The 23610-nt window shown below is 44.8% G+C and overlaps 3 protein-coding genes and 1 long non-coding RNA gene across 4 annotated transcripts in view; 2 read left to right on the forward strand and 2 right to left on the reverse strand.

Moving 5' to 3' along the window:
* Window positions 1–23610, forward strand: part of TMEM132B (transmembrane protein 132B) — a 323947-nt gene that overhangs the window by 25771 nt on the left and 274566 nt on the right. The window lies entirely within an intron of this gene.
* BRI3BP (BRI3 binding protein) lies at window positions 20–6218 on the reverse strand. Its single transcript, XM_051785692.1, has 3 exons — window positions 6009–6218; window positions 5044–5146; window positions 20–4477 (listed from the first exon to the last, which is right to left on the reverse strand). Exons 1-3 carry the CDS (start codon window positions 6201–6203, stop codon window positions 4059–4061), a joined length of 717 nt encoding a protein of 238 aa, XP_051641652.1. The 5' UTR covers window positions 6204–6218; the 3' UTR covers window positions 20–4058.
* LOC127470315 (uncharacterized) lies at window positions 11605–12435 on the reverse strand. Its single transcript, XR_007904262.1, has 2 exons — window positions 12225–12435; window positions 11605–12119 (listed from the first exon to the last, which is right to left on the reverse strand). It is a non-coding gene; the product is annotated as an uncharacterized LOC127470315 (long non-coding RNA).
* AACS (acetoacetyl-CoA synthetase) overlaps window positions 12503–23610 on the forward strand; it is a 40080-nt gene continuing 28972 nt past the window's right edge. Inside the window, exons 1-4 of the mRNA XM_051785684.1 lie at window positions 12503–12745; window positions 15854–15957; window positions 19543–19663; window positions 22641–22754. Of these exons, the coding sequence (XP_051641644.1) occupies window positions 12628–12745; window positions 15854–15957; window positions 19543–19663; window positions 22641–22754 (457 nt within the window). The 5' untranslated portion in view covers window positions 12503–12627. The remainder of the gene's footprint in view (window positions 12746–15853; window positions 15958–19542; window positions 19664–22640; window positions 22755–23610) is intronic.

Below are 23610 nucleotides of genomic sequence, written 5' to 3' on the forward strand. Positions count from 1 at the left end.
AGGGACTCGCTGCTCAGTGGAAAGTCTCAGTAAACATTTATTCGAAGCTTTGCCACACAATACCATTAAGTTGATTTGTGAGATTTTTGTTCTAACAAATACTGAACTACGGAGTACACGGGTTTGGCTGGTCCGATAATAAATAAATAAAGGCATGTTAAAGCTCGGTAAAAAATGAGTCTGGTACATTTGTAGCTACTTAACAGTATTATCAGCAGAATCTCGTATATCTCTAGGATTGTATGTCAGAAGTGAACACAGAGCATCTCTTCAGACCAAATCGTTTTCACATGAACAGTTGTACAAACTTAAACACTGTGAAAGCTGATGTACAAAACGGTGTGAAATCACTACCATCAGTGCTAACAATGAGTGCTACCACAGCAAATATAACTTCTCATCAAAAGGAAAAGGTCGGTTTTTACATGTGCTGTCATCACAGGTCGATGGAATTATCCAAAAAGTTTAAAATACATGCGGATACAATAAAACCTTTTATTTTCCAACCCAGACAAAGAGAACTCATGGTCACTTATGCCATTAGCTGCCAAATACGAATCAGTACATGAGGCAAATCACACTTAAAACACCTCTACACCACCGAAGCTAAGGTTGATACTGGTCTATTTTCCACACTGACGATGCAACGAGTCTTGGAAAAGCAAATCACAATGTGAAGGACGGGCTATAAATACAGCACTGAACTACACCAGGTTTGTACACAGCACTCTGACACCCAAAACCACTGTGAAAGCGCCACATTCCATACAACACATCGGTTATCTACAGCCGGAGGTGCTGCTGCAGACGTCAGCTCTGCAAAGATGGGAGCGCGTGGAAAAACACTACAGGAGTTTCAAATATTAGGTCCTAAAGCACGCAGGTTTAAACACTCCAGACCCAACGGGATCTCCCATCCTGGACAGCCTGGAGCCCCTCCTCAGCCGGTTACACGGGGTGATGTTCTCTGCAGGGGAAGGTCCGTGAGCAGGATCCATTCCGGAGGAGCAGCCAGATGGGATATCCCCACACCCAGCTGGTCCCAGGTCACCTGTGCCCCCTCAGCAGCAGGTCAGGAGGGCCATGGCTGTGGCAGGAGTGCACAGACATCGCTCCCCTCTCTCTGTTTTGCTGGATCCCAGTGAAAGGAGGGAGCTGCGAGGTTTGTTCCAGTCCCATCTCTGCCCCCAGCCCAAGCGAATCCATCAACTCCCAGTCTTGGTTTGTCCGTGGGTGACAAGGCAAGACCTGCCTGTCTCTGGGACGCTCCTACCAATGGCAATACAAAAGCAGTGCAACCACTGGCACGGGTTCTAAAAAACAGCAAAAACCTCCATGGATAAACTAGATGGCCCGGTATGGAAAATACTTGTAAAAGGTTATTTACAAAAGTTGAAAGAGATTAAATACAATACCACATTCATGTCCCAAAAGCGCTTTCACTACAGTGCATGTTTAAAAATACAGAGCATTTTTAAAGTATATATATATATATATATATTGAAGATTAGATTGTGCTTTAAAAAATCATTACTTCTGAATTTGACTAATGTGAAAACTGAGTGCTGGGAAAAATACTGATTAAAAATACCCAATTTTATATATACCACTTTTGACATAACATTTTGCTATACATGGGATGCAAGTAAATATAAAAATACTTTTTTTCAAGCAGCAGGGTGATCAAAATCAAGAATATTAATATAGGAGGGCTGATTTTACAAAACTAAGATAAATGATTAGAGCAAGACAGGGAGAAACTATAATCCAAATTAACTTTTATATAGTATTTTTAAAGAAATCTTTATAATAGACAACTCTTAATATATAAATGATTCAGTATTTTTAACTTCAACGTTAAATATGGATTACATAAAATACAATCTATGCAAACTGACTCATGCACATAGTCCTAAGAAGGCGATGGAGCCGCTGACACGAGCGAGGTTTGCAGACTTTGGTCCTCAGGCCTTAAATTTAACAAAACACATCAAGACCTGACAAGCTGTGCTAGTCAATTCCTAATTTCCAGGTTGGTGTTTTAGCCTAGTCTTCTGTGCACAACAGTAGGCAAAACTGAGTTTACAGGGAAGACTCTTGTAATACTATGGAAAATGAGCTGGAAAAAGGAATACATTGTATTTTATATTTTCAGCTTTACTTGTTGCCATAGTCCTTATCTTAAGTTGCGAAAACCAGTTATTTTACAACTCTAAATGTTGTATTTCTCAATAAATGGTGTGCAGGGGGATTTACAGGTGACATAAAAAACTAAAATGGATTCCAACCGTGCCAAGTGCATATGAACTTCAACTGTGTTGAACTCAAGTGATCACCGTTCGGAGTAAAGGCCATTAACATGGATTTTAAAAATAACCCCTCATGTAAATGTCACATACAGACCCAAAGAGGTTAGGCAAGTAACACACATTCTAAGAAGAACATTAAACTTCAGCATAAAGAGAAAAATAAATTTGCCCAACAGTTACATTCAGTTAAGCATCACATCCAGCAAAAGTTCTGCCCAACGGAACAAGAGGACAAAGGCCAAGCCGTGCTCAGCTGCCCTGGCCTGTCCTACTGGCACTCACAGGCATGGAGAGGAGAACCTCCTCATACTTGTTCCCTTGCTTTGTAGCCAGGCCCTATCACAGACCAATTTTTTGTTGCGTTTTTTTAATGTAATTTTATGTTTAGACCCTATGGAACACAGTGCTTCAGCTGTGGTCCCTTCCACCTCTCATGGTATCAGTGCTCATCACTACGGGTCAGTGCTTCCCCTCCCTCCCCACATCTCTATCACTGAATGCTGTTGTTCCCAGGTCAAACCACGTTCCTGACTTCCTTCCCTGAGGTTACCTTTGTTTCACTGCATTTCAGCAAACCGTTCACAAAGCCAGTGATACTCTACCAAGTCAGTCAGTTCTAAGTTACAAATATAGAAATCCTGCAAAATAAAATTGCTTCAAAGCTCCACCGCTTTGAAACAGAACCGTTTCCTACACCCTCCTCATAAGGTGACTCACTTTCCCCAAAACCTAATGAGGACACAGACTTCAAGCAAAAAGCTCCTATAAAACTATTACAATTTTAGAAAAAAATCCAGATCTTCCTGAAGATAATTTATTGCCGCTTATTGGTCCTGAGAAAGCTTTAAGCAACAATACATTTGCACGTGTTTTAACTGCTGCCTTTTCTGAGAAAGTACGTGGGTCCTGAGATTAAAAATCATGTTTTAGTCTATGCATTTATGCTTGGAAAATGCTTCACTGTGCAGATCAAATATGAATTACAATTTGTCACGCTACGTCTTTTCCCTCTGTGCCAATTCATTAAACCAGATTTCCTTTCAGACAGCAAATTAAAGGTCTTGAGATGAAATGCAATGAAAAAATGCCACGTGTGTTTCTCAATTCCTCCCATTGGACTGGCATTTAAGGACTTCAAATCTTCCTTCTCCCTCATTCCCCACCTCCTATTAAAAGCTATGGTGTGAATTTTTTGGCCTGGATACCAGAAAATTCCTCATCTGATACTCTATGAAAGGCAACTTCAAGGCAATGAAATAAGCCAACAAAAACACAAAAACATTCACAACTTTGAAAAAAATAAAAATGTGGACCCACAGCAGATACTTCTCAATGGAAGTGCTTGGTAGCTCGAGTTTTTTGTTGGTTTTTTTTTTTTTTAACTTTTAAAGTGTCAAATTTGCATATGTTTAGCTCAATTTCAATATTTGAAAGACTACTCAATTTGCTTTTATAAAAACTTTACAAAAGATGTTTTTAAGTGCTTGTAAAAGTAAGCGTTTATCTACTGAGAAAATTCTAGTACTGGATAAAACTCTGAATATACAGCTGAATTTTGTAAATGTTTTTCTTTCTCCTACAAGTTTAATGGCTGAGTGTATAATCTAGATAAATTAGTCTCACACATGATGAAAAGTTATAACTTTGCACACTTTTTACCATGTGACGTTTTTGTTGCTTTGTAACTTTGAATGAGACAGTGCTTAGGAATTTTCTGGAGCTGGTGTACAGTGGTCTGCAGGGGCTGGTTCATTGCTCGCTGCCCCTGTCCAGGTTCTCAATCACCCTGGAAAGGCGGATGCTCAGCAGTCTGATCTGACTCTCCAGGTGGTCCATCTTCTCCTCCAGGCTGCTGTTGTTGTTTCTTCTCCAGTAAAATCCAACCGGCCCCGTCATGAAGTAAACGGCGACGACGAAGCAGAGCGGCAGGACGGCGTGTTCCGGGTCGCCCTCGTACTTCTGGAGGATGTACACGCACGACAGGGTGAACAGGGCAACCCTCGCAATCCAGAAAAACCGACCAAACAGCATGTGCAGGAGATAGAAGAAGAATCCAAGGAAGAGAGATAGAAACCAATAGGCAAGTAAAATGGCACCGATCAGCAGGAGGGCACGGGTCGGGTTGTTGGCAATTGCTGCTGGGCTGAAATAATGAGTCAGGTTGGAGGCTGAAAAACAAAGGAAAATGTACAGAATGTTAATGAGGGCAGGCTGCAGTGGTACAGGGAGAAACACGAGCACAGCTCCAAAAGGTCAGTCCCCCACAGCAGCGGGGTCATGGCTGTGTTTTCTAAAGTGAGGAGTAAAACTGGTTTATCCGTTTCTGGATGGACCTTCTTCAAATTACTGGCTGACAAGTTCATACTGGGGCTACAGATCCTGCTTTGTAAAAGTTATATTCTAATGGCTCTCAACTGTGTCTTTCCTTCCTCTAGTCCTCCTTGATTTCCCTGCACCATTCCTGGCTGCATGAATCCATCTAATGATGATACCAAGAAATCAACCGTGACTTGTAAGTCATTTTACAGACATCCTACAGATACATATAGAGGAATGGAATGGTTGAGTTCAGTCTTCTTGTTCAAAGGTACTCATAGCAAAATCAAAGCCACATAAGCAGATAGAGACACTGCTGATGGATGTTTAATGCAGCATGATAAAATGATTTTCCCATTTGCTTGTAAACACTGACACAAGCTGAGACAGTTCAAGGGTAAACAGGCATCACACTTACCATCAATTCCAAGAACATCTAACAAATCAGTCCATATTCTCCAGAATGTGTCCATTAATACATCCACCCCATTCACAAACCTCTCTGTCAACCTTGAGAAAAACTGAGAAATAAAATTGAAAATTAAAAAAATACTCAATTCCTAGAAACATACTTTGAGACTTACTAGTCACAAGTAGAATTATAATCCATTAAGCAAGAATTGCAGGTTATTTTGTAGTCCCCAAGGGAAAAAAAGTAATTTTGTAGTTTTTTTTAACTCTGTGAATCTTAAATTTGCATATTACAATTATCCTTAGTGTAGGTATTTGGGCATGTAAATGTATATGTTGGCAGCACTTAAAACTGCACTTTATGGGCTTTACTATTGTTCTGAAGTTTAGAGATAACACAATCACTAGCAATTGGTAAATCAAACCAGGGAATTAGTTTTATCGAGGAACTGCGAGATGTCCCCAGCACCACGCACAAACGTCTCAAGTGTACTCGTAGGTCAATTTAACAGTATTTATTACTTCTTCCTACTGCCTGAGGGAAGGAGGAACAGAGAATCAGGTCCTGCACGCCTGATTTCCTGCAAGTTCCTACGGCCCTACAAGCGCAGGATGCTCTGCTGATGCAGAGAGACCGGATTTCAGCTGAAGGGCTCCCCACCGACAGCGGGCTGCCCTGGCCGTCTCCCCCACCTAAAACAACCTTGATTTAGAGATTTCCCTGACAATTTTTCCCAGGCTGCCGCAAGCCTCGGCTGCCGTTTCCCTCGGCGAAGCGCCGTTCCAGCCGTTCCGCCGCCTCACCCGCACAACGACGAGGCCGCGGCGGGTCCCACCGCGCCGAGGGGCGATGCGGGAGCGCGGCTGTGCCCCGAGAGCCGCCGGGTCACCCCGGGGAGCGCAGCGAGGAAGCGAAGGAAGCGCGGGAGGTGTGCGGGGCGGGGGGGGAAAGCGCAGCGCCCGGCGCCTCACCTTCTGCAGGGCCCGCACGTTGTCCTCGCCGAAGAGGCCGCTGACGCCCTGGTAGAGGCCGCTGGCGGCGCGGCGGAGGCTGTTCTGGCGGTCGCCGCCGCGGCCCCGAGCGGCCTCGGCGCCGGGTCCCGCCGAGCCCCAGAGCAGCAGCAGCAGCAGCAGCAGCGAGAGCAGCGCCCGCCGCGCCGCCGCCATGGCCGCCCCGCTGCGCCGCCGCCGCCGCAGCGCCGCCCGCCGGACCCGCGGAGCAACGGCAGCGAGAGGGACGGCGGGTGAGGGACGGCGGGTGAGGGACGGCGGGTGAGGCGGGCGGGGCCGCCCGCGCGGGGACTGATGGAAATCGCGAAAGGATCGCTCGGGGTGGGAAGGATCGCTGAGGGAACCGGGGGGAGCGTGGCCAGCGCGTGGAGGTGATCCTACCCCTCTGCTCGGCCCTGCTGAGGCACGTCTGGAGGGCTGTGCCCAGCGCTTGGGCTCCTCTGTACGAGGAAGATAATGAGCTGCTGCAGAGAATCATAGAATCATAGAATCACAGAATCATAGAATCATAGAATCAGCTGGGTTGGAAGGGACCTCCGACATCATCAAGTCCAACCCTTGATCCAACCCCACTGTGGTTCCCAGACCATGGCACTAAGTGCCACATCCAGCCTCATCTTAAAAACCTCCAGGGACAGAGAATCCACTACTTCCCTGGGTAGCCCATTCCAATGTCTGATTACCCTCTCTGTTAAGAAATTCTTTCTAATATCTAACCTAAACCTCCCCTGGAACAGCTTAAGACCATGCCCTCTTGTCTTGCTGATGGTTGCCTGGGAAAAGAGACCAAACCCCACCTGGCTGCAACCTCCTTTCAGGGAGTTGTAGAGAGTGAGGAGGTCTCCCCTGAGCCTCCTCTTCTCCAGGCTGAACAGCCCCAGCTCCCTCAGCCTCTCCTCACAGGATTTGTGCTTGAGTCCCTTCACCAGCCTTGTTGCTCTCCTCTGGACCTGCTCCAGGACCTCAATGTCCTTCCTGAGCTGAGGGGCCCATTGTATTTTATCTCAAAATCAGGAATAACACTATTTTTCACTTATAATAATTCAGGTTGAAATCTCCCTGTGCAGCCCCCCCACCCCAAAAGGTCTATTCAAGTCTCTTGCTTGTCCAGCCTGCCCTGGGATTTAACTTCTCCCGGCCCATTACCAGTTCCCAGATTTAACCTCTTCCACCATCCCATCTGTCACAGTATTTATCCAGTTCCAGGTGAAATTTCACATGTAATAATCCACATGGCAATTTTTTTTCCCTACTGTAAATCAAGGCTTACAGTGTCTCAATTTAGGGTCATTGCTCTTACTGACAGAGCCCTGGATGCTGTCAGGCTTCTTTGCCACAGGGCCCATTGCTGTCTTGTGATCAACTTTCTTGGCTCCTCGATCCTCTCCCATGGAGCTTTTAAATTACTCAGCTGTTGGGGCTCTGGAGACTTGTCACAGTCTTTACAGAATACAGAGAGATGCCTTTCCTGCATGGGTATGAAATCTCCTCTGAGGCGATTCTGAAACGCAATCCCCAAATGAGAAGGGGAATACAGAACTCTCATGTCTAAAAAAATGACATCTCTCTTTCCGGTACTCTATCAACTTCACTTTGAGGGATTCTGAAGGATGCTCATGCCCTTCACCCTCGAGAAACTCAGATGAAACACCAAAATTCAGCACGTTTCATGGTGTGACTCCCCCTTCTGACAGGTTTTGTGTTGATTTTTCCTTACTAACCAGGCCAATAAAGAAACAGCTGGGAAGTGTAAATTAGACAATGTTATCAGGTCCTTCTGTGTAGTGAAGCCTAAGCAGGATGTTGGCAGAGTGAAGTAAGAATCCCCAGGAGATAAAAGAGCACTTCATTGCCTTCAGAGCACATTCTGATTCATCACTGATTGACAGGAACACAATGATTGCGATATAAAAATAGATCCGCAGGTCTGTAGCGTAGATTCTGCACCGACTGGTGACGTGAACTGGGGCAGCAAATATTTGCTAAATTGCCCAACAGTGACTTCGAGGCATGAGGGATCCTGATGTCCTCCCCAGAGCTTCTCGGTGAGCTTGGGAAGGTGTAGGCGGCCCATGCTCATGCCTGTGCACCACTCAGGGTGTCTGCTCTGAAAATTACAGGGCAGATCTCTGCTTTTACTGGCCCCTTCCTGGGGAGTTCTCGCAGAGTCAGGGATGCAGCTTGTAGCTCTTCCAGTCTCTGGAATAATTTGAAGTATCTCTTTCCAAATTTATACCCCATGTTCTCAATGTTTAAAGCTCATGGCTTGGCCCAAGCCTGGTAGCCGAGTAGTTGAGTAGACATCTAGAATAGAGACATCTCTGCTATGGCCTTTTTCCCAGTTTTAGTCTGGCCAAAACACTTATTCTCACATTTAGCAGAATGGCCTAGACGTTTCAGCATTTATTTCTATTTGGCCCTGGAAGGGTTGGGCCCAGATCCAGGAAGGTACTTAGGATCTTACTTGATTTCAGTAGGGTATAGATTTTTAGATTTATAAATGGTGCTTTCATTCTTTTTTAAGATGACCCTGAATTTGCTGATTTGTTAATCCCTGTGTATATTCGGAAGTCTATCTCATGCTCTCCCAAAATGGGTTGGCAACTGATGACAGGCATTTCTGAGGTTCTTATGAGGTTTCTGGTTATCTGCCCTCAGTGTCATGCTTATACTCTGAACACACAGTAAATGTCAGCCTCTGGGGCATTTCTTGCATCTAAAGAGCCCCACAGTACAAAAAACCAGAGGTAATTAACTGTCATGAGTGTTGTTTTCTGTGCCAGTTATAATTCTTCAATTTGCTTCCAACTGGCATGGCCTTCTCTGAGTCCCTTTGTGCTGTTTCTGGTCCATTGGGTCTTATATGGGAGAATTTGGGAATGTTTCTCTACCTGAGTTTCCATCGTGAGATCCCTTCAAAATCGCTTCTGCAAGTGCCTGTTGTTTCTTTCCATCTGCTCTTTACAGAGTTTCTGAGGCCTGTGGTAGGGTTGGTTGCCTTTGGAAGCCTGCACTCAAGGCTGTCCTTCACACGACATCAGGATATTTTGGGAGTCTTCCTGGTGTTTAATTGATTTCCTGATCTGTCTCAGTGAGCCTATTTCAGGTACGTTCAACTCCCCAAATCCACAGCTCTTATGAAATTATGTGGTATTTCACCCTTCTTGTTTAAATAAATGAAATAGCGTCTGCTCAAAGAATACATTGCGTCATGGTATGAAATATTGATCTCAGCCACACTGAACCTCTTAGTGAGGACAACTGTGAGGTTTCCAGAAAGATCCTCTGATGAGGGCTTCACTGCACAGAAGAAGAATGAGTGTGCTTCTCTGTTTCCTCATCTGCACTAGAAACTGTGTAAGATGTCCTACTCAAATAGAGGGATTTAACAACAATTTGAACTGTATTTAGAAGAAACGGGGGTCTGTTTCCTAGATGTCTAAGTTTTAGCAGATCATAGGGCTCTCTCTTTTTAAATCATTGTAATGCTGAAAAAATGGCATAGCCTTAAAGAAAGCCAACTGGTGTTACTGTGGATCAGTTCTTAATCTCTTTTTTTCCCTGTCTTTACTACTCACAGTCTCAACCTGCCATAGCTGATTGCTTTATGACCTCTTGTCATTTTAAGCCTTTTCATGTCCTCCCTGTGAGGCTTTTCTTGCAATGTGTCACTGTTTCTTTTCTTATTTTTTTCCTTTCCTTTTTCCTTTTATTTTCCCGTTTCCCTTTTCTTTTCCTTTTTTTCTTTTCCTTTTTATTTTCCCTTTCCTTTCTTTTTTATTTCTTTTTCTTTTTCTGAAAATGCCTTAGATTTTGATTCTAGTTACTTGTATCTGATACCACATAGAGGTTGCAGAGATCATGGACGAGGTATTATTACAAAAAGGGTGCCTTTGGAACGGGCTGCCCAGGGAGGTGGTGGAGTCACCGACCCTGGAGGTTTTCTAGGAAAGCCTGGATGTGGCACTTAGTGCCGTGGTCTGGTTGACAGAGTGGTGTCGGGTTGGAATCGATGATTTCAGAGGCCTTTCCTAACCTAACTGGTTCTGCGATTCTGTGCATTTTATCTTAAAACGGGCAATTTCGGCATCGCCTCGGCGCTGAGGGGACCCACGGCGGGACCCCCACCCCTCCCTCCGTGCGGCATGAGAGCCCTGCTCCCATTGGGCACACCTCCCCCGATCCGGCCGCTCATTGGCCACCAGAGAGAGGGGTTTGAGAAAGCTGTGCTCCGATTGGTTCTCCGTGGCGTCGGCTCTTCCCCCGCGAGGAGAGCGCGCTCTGGGCTGATGTGGGGCCAGGCACGCCGCAGCCAATCAGACGCGCCGACGTCACGTCCGCCGTGCGCCGTGCGGGATCCGTCCGCGGGGAGGGGCTGCCCGGCCCTGAGGGGCGGCGGCGGATCACGGAGTCAGTGCATCGATTAGGTCGGAAAAGACCCCTGAGAACATCAAGTCCAATCTGTTACTCAACACGACCATTTCAACCAGACCGCGGCACTGAGTGCCATATCTAGTATTTCCTTTAACATCTCCAGGGATGGTGACTCCACGACCTCCTTGGTGGTTCCAATGTCTAATCACTCATTCTGTGAGGCAATTATTCCTAATGTCCAAGCTAAACCTCCCCTGGTGCAGCTTGAGACTATGTCCTCTCATTCTGTCACTTATTGCCTGGGAGAAGAGACCAACCCTGACCTGGTTACAACCTCTTTTCGGGGAGTTGTAGAGAGTGAGAAGGTCCCCCCTGAGCCTCCTTCTCCAGGCTGAGCCCCCCCAGCTGCTCGTCATAGGACTTGTGCTCCAGACCTTTCACCAGCTCTGTTCCCTTCTCTGGACCTGCTCCAGCACCTCAATGTCCTTCCTGAACTGAGGGGCCCAGAACTGGACACAGCATTTGAGGTGTGGCCTCACCAGTGCCAAGCACAGGGGTCAGTGGGTGGCCTCATGTCCACCCTCCTGGGCTGTGACCCCCTTGGGGAAAGAGTGGTGGGGGTGCCTTGGTAAAAATGAGGAATCACAGCTTTTGCTTCCAGTCCTGTCCAAAACCTGTCCCAAAGCTCACCTCCACCCCCAGAGCAGGGCAGGCTGTTTGTCAGCTGGGGGTAAATGGTGTGGAGGGGCTGCATGAGGTCTGACGTTTGTGGTGGGGCAGGAGGCAAAACCCTCCTGGCTGCTGCCCTGCATGTCCTGCACCAGTGTTGTACCCACACAGGTTAACACTCTGTCAGTGTCATATACACCTTCACAAACACAAAGGGTTAAAAATAAAAGTCACAGAGAGATGGGTTCTCCAGCCAGTTTTCCCACCACAGGCTGTGGATCCCAAGCCCGCTCCTGTCCTGCCTTTTCCCTTATCTCTTGGCAGGTGTCTGGCTGTGGATTTCACACTTCCATTGACCTCTGAGTGCTGCCAAGGCAAGGGAGGCACAACAGGCAGATAACGTGTCCCCATTCCAACCCAGCCTTCTCAAGGCCTATAGCTCTGGGGAGAGTTATTTAAAAATATGCCATATGTAACATCTGTCTCTAGGCAAATAAACTGTGGATTGTTTAAATCACGTTTTCATGGTCTCCACATTTAATAAAGTACTTGCATTCTGGTAGCACAAAAATCTAAATGACATTTAGAGCAAGTATACGATCTACTACATGTATTTTACTTTCATATACAATATGCCTGTATATAATTTACCATCAAACTCCCATCTTTTGAGTCTTCTATGCATTAGAAGCGAAATCATAACCTTGAAAATAAATTACATAAGCAGCACGGATACCCCGTGGAATCGTTTAGATTGGAAAAGATCTTCAAGATCACTGAATCCAGTAGTGTATTTCACATAGTTAAGTGCTTCATTAATGCCAATTCCTGGCTGAAATCACCGTGACAGCCACTAGCAGAGCTCACACTCAGAAAGCAGAGTAGCAATAGTAGCTTTTAATCCAAGGTGCAAGCTGTGTAGGCAGGGAGCATTACACAAGCACGGCTGGGATGGTGAGGCCATGGAGAGACGCGTTTCTTGCCTCATTTTTAGGTCAAAGACACTTGTTGCGACTTCTTCAGGCGTCCCTGGGGGAAAAAAAGAAAATTAATAGAGCGGCGGTGATTTCTCAGAGAGCCGGTGAGAAGCGCGAAGCGATGGTTCCTCCCGGGGCCCTCACGGCGTCTGGTGACCTTTAGAGGTGACAGGGACCGAGCGCCGGCTCCCGAGTGTCCGGCGCGGCCGCTCCCCCATTCATTCCGTGCCCGCGCTCCCGGGGCCGGTGGAGCGGGTGACCTCGCACTGCCCGGGCGGGCACCGGCCCGGCCCCGCCGCCCCTCCCGGCCCCAGCTGCCCCCGCTCCCTCCCGTCCCCGCCGCCCCTGGGCGGGCGGGGCGGGGCGCGACGCCCCGCACTTTTTTCCCCGCGGCGGAAGGTTACGGAGTGATGCGATCGGCGGCGCCTTAAAGGGTGCGCGCGGAGGAGGGGCCGCAGTCAGCGCCGAGGCGAGGCGGGTGTGCGGGTCTCTCGGGCGGTACCGCCGTTACCGGAGCCCCGTGGGACGGACGGTGCTTGTCTCGCTCCTCTGCCGCCACCATGTCGCGTGAGCCCGAGATCATGGAGTCGCAGGTGATGTGGGAGCCGGACACCAAGCGCAACACCCACATGGACCGGTTCCGCGCCGCCGTGGCCAGCAGCTACGGGATCCGCCTGGGTGAGCGCAGGGCGGGGGCGGGCGGGCGCTGCTCTGCCTTCTCCGGGCTGGCCTCACTGTGGGGCTGGGGGCCATCCTCCTGCCCCTTAGGTCTCGCATCCCTTGGGTGCGCGGGCACCCCCCGGCGCAGGAGGGTCACAGTGGTCCAGGCGGGATGCTCTGCTGGAGCCTCAGCCGGAGGCCTCCGGGGCAGCATCCGCTGAGTGAGAAGGTACGTGCTGGTGGGAAAGGCAAACAGCCTTATCTGCGCCTGGGGCTGCGCCTGGATGTCAGCCCAGGCAGCGCCGGCATCGCTACCTGCGGCGGCTCCCGGTGTGCAGGGAGCTGCTGGGGCCAGGAGCAGCACTGGGGTGACTTGGTGTTTTAAAGGGATGTGGGAAGGCGGAATCACTGCCACCATGGCTGGGAGGTTAGTGTAAGCCTTGGTATGATGCTTTAACGACATAAGTGTGTGAGATTTAAATTAAGGCCATGTGCATCTTTGATTAGGGAGAGTATGTTTTTGTACTATTCAGGTATGCTGGGAGGTGAAAGCTGATGCCTAAGCTTGTTCAGTGGTGGAAGATAAGGGTTTTTTGCTATGTATCTGCCAGAGTTTGTGAACTGTGAGCTCTGCTTTGTGCTTGTTCAGGAATACCTGTATGGCTGTAAATAGGAGTGTGTGGTTCTTTGACTTGGAAACAACGTGTTGTCTTTGGGATGAGCTGTGCTTTGAGCAGGGGTTGGACTTCCAGGGATGTTTTCAACCCAGAACATTAGTTTTTCAATGCTTGCTGACTGTAGGTCATGTCTCCAGGGTATCAGTGGTTCTGGCTGTGTGAGCTCAGCCACATCATGGATGAAGTGAACTTCAGTGCATGTGTGGGTCAAACCCTCCAGTTCTGACTAGCTTGTTTTATGGTGTCTGCTCTTCCTAAGTGTTTGAGGGCCAGGTTGCTTGTGTAGCTTTCCTGTGATCACTTGTCTGATGGGGGATGAAGGGAATAGTTTTGGTAAGTGACCTGAAAGTTTCAGTCCAGTGTAGATGTCAGTGGTATGAGCAGAGACATTCTGGAGTGGTAGCAGTGATTCCTGCAGTTCATGTCCAGAAAACAATTCCTCACCTTGATTGATTGCTATGAAGGTAAGCCAGGTCATTATTTTGACTGCTGGTGATTTCCCCTGGGAAGGCAAATGTATAGTGTCTAACTCTCCTGCTGGATAGGAAGCAAGTTACTACAGGGTTTCAGCCAACTCCTGAGTGAAATGTGATGTAACTGGTACTCATATGATCAAGAGTGAATGCAGTTTCAGATGGGCTGCCTGTGTTTATGGCTGAAACAACTAGAACTCTTTTCATCCCACTTTGAAGTGGCTTTCCCCATTGGAAAGTGGATTGCTCTGCATATGTAGAAACCTTTGTTAGCCTCCATTAGGTTTGCATTGGTGTTCACTGGCCTGAGTGCTATTCAACGGTGAAGAATGGATGCTTTATATAACCTTAAGATGTGGACTCTCTGAGGAGAGCTAAGGGCAGTATAGCCCTTTAAGCAGCATGGCTCTGCCTGGCCCTGAAAGTGTAGTAATAAGATGCAATGTTTAACTGCTGAGTAACAGGCCTGTGCCCTGAAGGACTTGTGTGCTGATGCTTATTTGGAACAAACTGTATAGACAAAACAGAACAAACTGTTCATACTGTGAGAAACCAAATTAGTAGTGACTTGAACCTTTTTGCATTTATCAAAGTATTTGGAGCATGTGGTGCAGTTGGGTTTTGAAGGGGGAGATGGCAACTTAAGCTCTTCTTGGGTGAAGTTTTATCTCCACATAGCTGATGTGTGATGTGCAGATTAGTAACTTGGGTGGAGTGTAAAAAGGGTATGTAGGAGTCTGGGGTTGAGGCAATATGTAGGCAAAACATGATTTATGGAGAAGTCTTTGCCTTTATCTCTGTCAGTAACACCTATGGAATAATCTCACACTGATGGAAAGGGTTGAGGTGGAATAAAATGTTCAAGGGACAGACTGGGTGAGGAAAGTGCTGTAGTGGCCATGTGTAACAGTGCAGAGGTAGTTCTCAATGTTTTTCTCTTACAAAGCTGGAAGGTGTCCTCTTTGTAGGAGGAGGATGCAAGCTGGCTTCTGAAGCAATTGGCTGGATAACAGGATGACAAAGCAAAGCTAATTGGTGAAAATGCTTCTGAGTGGTTTAGCTGAAAGCATCAAATAGGGCACACAGTTGGCAGAGCAGGAACTTATTCTCACTGATGGCAGATATTCATATTTAATTGGTTGTTGGCACAGCTTCAGACAGCATGGACATGATGAGGGAATGTCACTTTCAGGCTGGTGGTGTGACATCAGCTTCAGTTATTCATACTTAGAACTGTTTTACACACTGAATTCTGGTATTTAGTTTGAGTTGTGGGGTTTTCCTATGCATTCCTCAGGTTACTTCATCGGTCTCACAATCATGTAAGACTTTAAACATGGAAATGAGGAGTTTATTGCTGGGTTACGCTTTAGTATCTAGGTAGTAAACATCTTGTTTCACTTCATTCATGCTTTCTCAGCATGAAAAGGTAAGCTGCAGTCTGTCAGACCCCATATTTACTGAAAGTTAGGCATGCTTCCTCTAACAGTCCTGTTGATACCACAGTTGGACAATGAGTGTCACATAATCCCCGTGTCACTGAGCTCTCAGAGGTCTTTGGCCCCTGACTAGAACCATATAGCAAGTGTCCCTTCTCAGGAAGCCTTGTTTATCTTTTGCTGTGTGAACGTATCATGTTGATATGATAAGGGAATGAAAGTGTCAGCAGACGGGACTGTGGCCGTTTGATCTTCAGCTGCACTGATGTAGGAGGAAACAGAGTTACTAGGAAAGGTTTCTGTCTCTGGTGGCAGATAGCTTGTAACAGTCAGGTGAAGGGATGCCATGTGTTCAGGTTCAAGTAAACTCTGCTATAGTCACTTGCCTTGAGCTGAAGTCATCTACTCTGTGTGGTCAGATTTATCTTCCTGCTTGTTTTAGCCACAAATTTTCTTTATCCAGGACATCCCTAATTGTAGTTTGTCTGAATTCCTGTAATTATCTGCGTAGTGCTGACACTTATCTATTACTTCCAGCCAACTATGATGACTTATACCAGTGGTCAGTGGAATCCTACTCAGACTTCTGGGCAGAATTCTGGAAGTACAGTAACATCGTATGCTCTCGCCTGTATGATGAGGTAAGTTGTGTTTATCTTACAGTAAGTGCAAAACAAACAGGAAATAAAGTGGTTTCACACTCCATCTTTTGACCTCTTCTTTGAACTCTTGCAAGTGATAGGAGGAATCTCTTAGATGTATAGTCCTGAGCTTCCTTGTGTGGTGGATGGTGGTGTTCTGCTGCTGTGAAATCCTCAAGTTTCATTGTCCTAAGCGTTTCTGCTGTAGTGTCCTTGTGTTCATGTACTTTTGCACACATTATCATTCCTGGCTTCTTGTGAGGAGTCTGTCAATACCTGTCTTCTGCTTTAGCATCGTGCTGGTAGAATATCACCTTGGTTTTGTAAACGCTGGCGTGCTGTCAAGTTCATGTTTGACTTCCCTGAGTCAGCTTACCTGATAAGCACACCTGTTACTCTCTGGCTTTGTAGAACTGGTTTTGGAAGCTCTGCAATCAGGCTTGAAATATTTCTGAGGGAATGGTAGTGGTTGAACGCTGTCACGGTGCAATACTAGAGTGTGCCACAGAGTTGCTGTGGGATAAAGGTGACTCTGAAGCTCTTGCAAATGGAGGGCAAAGCTGAAACCCTTTTATAGTCTTAGTGTAGGATATCAACATCACCCTGTAGTTTTCCATCTGAGGAAGATGATGGATTGATTGCTTCAAAAGATTGATGCAGTGGAACCTTCCTGAGACTTAGTGGGGAGGACTAGACTTGTTTCTTAATCCCTGGAGGCCATCTGTTCCAAGAACCCTCAGAGTACTGGCAGTCCTGCAGAAGGGACTGGTAAGTTTCTTTTGAGTTCTCCTTCTGTTTTATGAATTTCTGTAGTGATGTGATGGATCAAGTGGTTCTTCCTGCCATGAAACTGCTTTTTCAGGTGTCTTAATATGACTCATCCTTTAGAAGAGTGAATTCATCAAGAATGTAAGAACTAGCCTGCTTTGAAGTGTGTAGTCTGAAGACTGTAAACACTTAATCTTTACATTTTCTATAGATGGTAACTCAAAATCTTGCCAGGTTGAATTTGGGTACTGTCTATTTTCTCTACATATTCTGTGCTCCTAGCAAGCCTATCCTAAATTTCCACATGAATTCAAATTGTCTTGAGCAAGCAGTTCAGAGCAAACTGGACAGTAACACTTGCTCTCTTGCCTTACAGGACTGGTACTCCTGGAAGCCAGTCCCTCCAGATGCCAACAGTGGCTGATGCACTGGAGGGAAACTGGAGCAGGAGATGGTGCCCTAAAAATGGATGTTTCCTGGGGATGAGTAGCAAGAAGATGGGGATGTTTAGAAAGGCTTTAACTAGATTTCTTGTGAGCTGCAGGCCTGTGTTGTAGTGGTCTTGCTGTGATGTCAGGTCTTGAGAGAGGAGAGGGAGGGTCAGCTGATGGACAAGGACTGCAGAAGATACTGAGTCACTTGTTATGGATGTTGCTGTTTGCCTTTCCGTCAGTGTCAGCTTCAAGGCTTGACTCCAGCTTTGCTGACTTGCTGTTAGTCCTTGCCATTGGTCCATTTCTGTTGTGTGTCAGGAGGAAAGGAAGGTCACAGTAATTGAGCTGGTTTGTGGTAGCTAAAGAGCTGAGAAGCTTGATTTAAGGTACCTTACAGCTTGATCCTGACTGTCTATTGGAAGTAAGCATTATGCTTTGAGGTAAATAAGATTTTTCATGAACCAGAGCTAACTCCTTTGTTCCCAGCCAGTGGAACAGTTTATACTTGCACAGGTAATTCAAAGAAAAACAATAAAATGTTTACATTTTACGTTGTGTACATATAGTGTGAGCAGCCAGTGTTTTACTTAAAACCTTTACTAAGTTTAAATATTTGATGTAGACATGTTGTTGTTGCACTGTAGCAATTGATATCCATGTCACCTGTGAAAAGAACATGGGTACTTGCAGTGTGCAAAGCTACCCTGACATGGCAGCTTTGGCATTGGCTTGTCAGGTTACGAGTAGCTGATTTTGAATAAGGAATGTAGAGTCTATTTCTTTTTGCTATGAGAAGCACCTGACAGCTGTTTGTTGGTTCTGTGGAGGGGCCTCTAAGCCAGAGATCAGGTTGTTCATATCACAAAGTACCACTACCAAAGACAGGGTATTAACTAGGAGTCATAAGTGTTACCTGGGGAGAAAATACTGGAGCATCAAGTATTATATGATTTCAGCACCTTGTGCTTGGAACTCTTTGATGCTTTTTAAAGGATTTTTTTTTTTCCACTTCAGGAAAAAGTAGTTATGTTGGATCTCGTCCTGGAAAATGTTGAAAACATTCTGCTCACTTTTCTTCAAGCTAAGGAAGTCATAAATGAGTCAGATCTAAGAGCAGCTTCTAATTGATGCAGTAATATATGTTAGTATATAAAAAATATTTCTGCAGCCTGAGTTGATAAAGTGTAAATGTTAGAACTCAATTTTTATTTGTTAGGAGCGAAGAAATCTACATGAGTTCCCACTCTTAGAAAATACATTTGAAATAAAGTAATGCAGTGGAGCACTTGCACATGAGCTTTACCTTGGCTTATAAATTAATTTTAGGATTGCCTCCAGCAATACATACACTGCCCATCTCAAAGCATAAAACCATTAGGTTTTCTGGAATGGGAGGTATTTTGAGCTCTGCCTGGCTTTCAGAAGAGCCTTTCAATTGATTTGAAGGAATGCTGTTTTTATAATGTATGTGCAGTCCACGAGAGAACCTGAGGGTATAAACTGAAGCTTTCAAAAACACAACTATAAAATAAAGTTTCTATTTAAAGATTTCAAAATACATGTGCTGCTGAGCAGTGGTGCATTTTGGAAGGAGTTTAGACCTTTGGGGCTAATGCTTAGGGGCTCTTTATACTTATCACTGTTTTTAAAAGTATAGTCTTAACTGTGACTGATCAAGGGGTATATTAGTACTTTGAGGCTTTATAAGTTCAAGATGGGGAAGTTATTTCAGCTCAATGTATTTTTGATGGCTTTTCATTGCATTTTTCAGTTCTTTGTATGTCCTAGTCCTAGATGGGGAGTTACTTAATATTGGTTTATTATGTTGGACCATCTTCATTCTAAAGCATGGAGAATTGGGTACATTTGACTATACAGTTCATTATTTTGAATTACCATTGTTGGAGTTCCTGGTGTTGGTCTCTCTACCCTGTGACTCATGCTGGGGAAGGGTGGGTGCTCACACCTTCCTAAGAGGGAGGCTGGGGAGTAAGTCTTGTGAGAGAGTTTCCATATACTGCAGCTCAGCCCCTGTTTGGGGTGTTCCCAGAGGGTAAACCCCAGTGGTCACTGTGGTTTGCCTGTGCCTTGTGGTCTGGATGTTGTCACAGTGGTTTGCTTTGCTTGTGTATTAAAGGCTGGTCCAAAGGTAGAACTGTCAGCAAGGAACTTCTTTAAGTTTAGTTGTAATGACATATTTGCTTGTGACAGTTGACAAATAATTAATCTTTCCAGGATTCAGTGTCTGTCTGCCATCTCTAAGCTGGGAGAAATTATTCTTGCCTAATGCAGTCTAAAAAGAGCTTGGAATTAATTAGCTGATTTCTCTGAAAAAGAAACTTATCTTAGAGTTTTCCAGGAATGTATTATGTATTCTTTCCAGGTGGTTGATACATCCAAAAGTATTGCAGATGTCCCGGAATGGTTTAAGGGCAGCCGTCTGAACTATGCAGAGAATCTCCTGAAGCACAAGGACAATGACAAGATTGCACTGTATGCAGCAAGTAAGTAAAAATCACTGGCTTATATTTATTTACAGTTCACAGGACTAGGCCTTGTGAAACAGCTCTGATGATTGAAACCTTGAAATAAACTGGTTTGGGTGAGGAGAAAAGAGGGTAGTATGATCAGTTACTCTGCACAATCTGTGACACAACTCTGCAAAAAAACCCAGCAATGTGCTTTTAACAGCTACACAATAGTTGTGCATCGTGTCCTCTGCTAAGGAGCTGCAAGACTCCATTGTTCATTGTTAAGCTACTAAGAAGCATCACTGCTTGGTCAGTCTTATGATAAGGATTAGGTCCAGCAAAGGGGAAGCTCAGAATACAGCTCCCTAAGGAAGCACTCACACACCTGCACAGAAGATAATCTCATCTAACAGATTAGAATCCGGTTTTTAAAGTTACCAAAGTCAGCAGACAATAAAAATCCCTTCTCTGTATCTCAACATTACCGTCCTTATGGCTATGCACAGATTTTACTACACTTTAATCTTCAGTGTAACCAAAAAATTAAGACTGAGTTTAGTTTTCCAGACAAGTGAAATTGCAAGTCCCCCGTGCACATAACTGTCCTTTCTGTATTGTCAAAAGCAGAGTTAATTCATACCTACACCCCATGTAGTCCTTCATATTCCTAAAATAAAAAGCATAGGAAGAGGGTGGGAGAGACAATGTCAGCAACAGTGCCAAAATACTTCCTGAAGGCAAGTGTTTATGACAAATGTGAAATAATACCTCAAATACTGAGTGCTGCTAAACATAGCAGGACCTCAACTACCTTAATGCAGTTGAATAGATTCTAAGAAAACTTCATTTCATCTGCCAAGGATTTTCCATAACTATCTGTATTCCTAGAGCACGTTTGATTATGTAGATGTTGAAAGTCTCAGTTTATGATTTCAGATATGTAGGAATCAGTTTTACTTGTATGTTGCTCTTCTGATAGCTGTTTAAAAACAATGCATCACATAAGAATTTAAGTAGGTTTACTGCTGTAAATTTACTGCTGAAGAAATACTTAACAGTTGCATTTTACTGCTTAGATGTATTGAAAGAAACCTTTCTGATCTTTTATAGATATATATTTATATAAAATCAGCTACCAGTTCAGAGGGAATGGGGAAGTCTGTGACCCAGTTTTGGTGTAATAAGAATTGATTTGGTGAAGTATGATAGAAATGAGGCTTGTAAAAGGAAGGTGGCTTCAAAGTGGTGGACTCATTGCTTTCGGAGTTGGAGATCATTATAAAAGCTTCTTATGTATTATTTAATGGAGGAAAAAAAAAAATCAATGTAGTTAAGTACATCTTGTGGAGCACCTGAAAGCCAAACATTGATTAGTAAACTAACTCTAAATGTATGTAGAATTGATGTGATTCATTTGTTAATGTTAAAAGCTAAATGTTCAACTTGAGAAAAAGTGGAGTTAAATATTGTCACTTTGAATTACTGAAGGAATTATTATCAGTTTAGTGAGTTACTGCATTTGACATGTGGTTACATTGTCCCTAACAAGAAGCAAGACCTACAGGAAGTCATGGGTTGTACTGGAGATTCACTACTTTGTCTCACGTAATCACAGGTGATGACACCAAAAAGAGCAAAATTATTTTCTAGTTGATTATTGAATCAGTACTGGAGTGAACACATTGGCTCATCTGTGGTGAACAGACTTCCACCTGCATTTCTTTCATGACCTTCTGCTGTGTTTAATCTTCTTAAGACCTCTTAAGTCAGAGTATTTTTTGTTAACCCCATGCTGCTAGGTCAGAGTGGTGGTTTGGGAACCTGGTTTGTGTTCCCTAGGGATGAGTCTGTGGGAGCAGTGGGGGTGTTCTAGAGCACAGGAATGCAACTGTAACTTTCCTAAACAATTTCACTTGTCGCTGGTTCCTGCAGTGAGTCCTTTTTGTGATTCCCTTCTCCTGGGGCCTTAATCATGAAGCAAGATCAGAGTCCCGTTTCCTGTTGTTCTGTGGGAACACAAACTCTGTTGGCAGTCCCTGCTCAGTTTATGAACTACATGTTATGTGGACTTCTGTTGTTTTGCATCATGACCTGCTCCCTTGCTCTGTAAGTCCAAATTTAATGTTATGAAATTCTAAGAAGGCAAAAGATTAAAAAATACTGTTCCCTGCTTAAGGCAATCAGACTGATGGCAGCTGTTCTGCAAGGACCAAGTAGCAGGTTATGCAGCTCACCTTTCTTGTGACACCCTTGGCATATGTATTTCCCTAAGAAGTCCTGGATACTGGAAACAGGACAGGCCAAGTGGTTTGCAGGAGTCACATTGAGGAAGTACAGGAAGGGACCTTTAAGATGACAAATATTCCCTTTCATAACATTTAGATTTGTTCTTTTTGTTTTGCAAGTGATTTATTAACAGTTTATGTAACATCTGACATTCAGTACAAAAGTGAAAACACCCTGCAGATCCTTTCAGAGATGAATTGAGCCCAGGTTAGCTTGTTTGCTTTGTGCTATGTTGGCAAAGGCAGGTGTTTAAAAACATATTGAAAGTCTGGCCTGTATGTGCATGATTTTCTAGTTAGTGACTTACTGTAATATAACCTAAACTTGGCAGCTGGATTCTGCTTCCTAGAGCTAATGAGAGAACTGAGCAAAAAGGGAAAAATGATGTTATTTCTGTGCTAGACATTAGCCTTGGTGAGTGCAGTCTATTTACCATGAATGCCCTTTGAGCACACAGGTTTCTCCAGTGAATATTTTGTGGGTTTTGCAGATGTATCTGTTTTTAGAAATGTCCTTGTGCCTTTTGAATGAATACCACTGATTAATACTTGATTCCTATTAAAAAGAAAAGCAGAAGAGGAACTTAACAAGCAAAAAGCAGAAATATTAGTGGAAACTCTTATAAAATTGCTTTGTATTCTTCCAGAACTAATTGCTTGTACTAGACTCTGCTTATGTTACAATACCTAATTTCTGACTGATTGTTTTAATTTTCTTTCCTCAGGGGAAGGCAAAGAAGAAATCTTGAAAGTTACTTTTGAAGAACTGAGACAAGCTGTAGCTTTGTATGCTGCAGCCATGAGGAAGATGGGAGTAAAAGCAGGAGACAGAGTTGTTGGTGAGTAGTTTTTTTTTAAAGGACAGGAGGTGGAATTGTTTTAAATATGCAAGTGACTAGCTGAGTTATAGAAACCTGAATATGAAATACTATTTCACAGAAACTTTCTAAAGAAAAGGCCCTTATGCTGCTGTATTTACATTTGTAAGAAATATACTTCTAGAGGGAAGGAACCTGGATTAGCCTGCAGGTTCTCTAGCACTGGAGGGGGAAGGAAAATACCTCATTCAAAGCTTCACTAAGGTCTGCTTCATAAACACTCTGTGGAAGCAGAAGTGAGAGACTTTGCATCTCTCTGAGCCTTAACTCACGAGGTCTGGCATATTTAGACAGGAGTGGTCTGGGAAATCATGGTCTCAGGTTGGTTGTTCTGGTGCCAGCTGGCAATTCCTGACCCTACAGCCCTGGGTAATCAAGCTCTGTGAACTGCAGGTCTTGAGGAGTGGACTTATACTGCCTTCTCCCACCAGGGCCTTTGGGAGGAATCTCCTCTGGAGAGGTGAACAGCTGGTGGGCAGTAAGCCTTCAAGTCATACCAGTGTGAAGATCAGTGGTTAGAGCCCTGTGATCCTTTCAGTATCTCACCAGATACTCTGCAGTCATAAGACTGTGATGTAGATTTTTCTCTATAAACAGTTTCTTGTCTTGTGAATGGCTTGTACAGTCCAGGCATGGAAAGGGGTTACTCAGGCTGGTCTCAGTTCACTTATTTCTGAATTGCTGGTTCTGATCTTCCAGCTGAGCTGCTTCATCTCTACTTCATGTGCTCTGTAATTCTTTAGTTTTCTCAGCATAGTACCAGTCAGAACTGCAATATCTTTGAAGCTCCTTGACTCCTACCTGGAAGTTCTGGTGC

This window comes from Manacus candei, unplaced genomic scaffold, assembly GCF_025592945.1.
Source record: "Manacus candei isolate 608988 ecotype Guabito, Panama unplaced genomic scaffold, ASM2559294v1 h1tg000020l, whole genome shotgun sequence".
Lineage (NCBI taxonomy): Eukaryota > Metazoa > Chordata > Aves > Passeriformes > Pipridae > Manacus > Manacus candei.

What these genes read in the sequence shown, in the direction of transcription:
- BRI3BP (XM_051785692.1), bottom strand. Translation starts at nt 6,203, where the DNA reads ATGGCGGCGGCGCGGCGGGCGCTGCTCTCGCTGCTGCTGCTGCTGCTG. An exon ending in ACGTGCGGGCCCTGCAGAAG is followed by an intron (nt 5,147 to 6,008) that starts GTGAGGCGCCGG and finishes TTTATTTCTCAG; the next exon opens with TTTTTCTCAAGGTTGACAGA. An exon ending in AGATGTTCTTGGAATTGATG is followed by an intron (nt 4,478 to 5,043) that starts GTAAGTGTGATG and finishes TTTGTTTTTCAG; the next exon opens with CCTCCAACCTGACTCATTAT.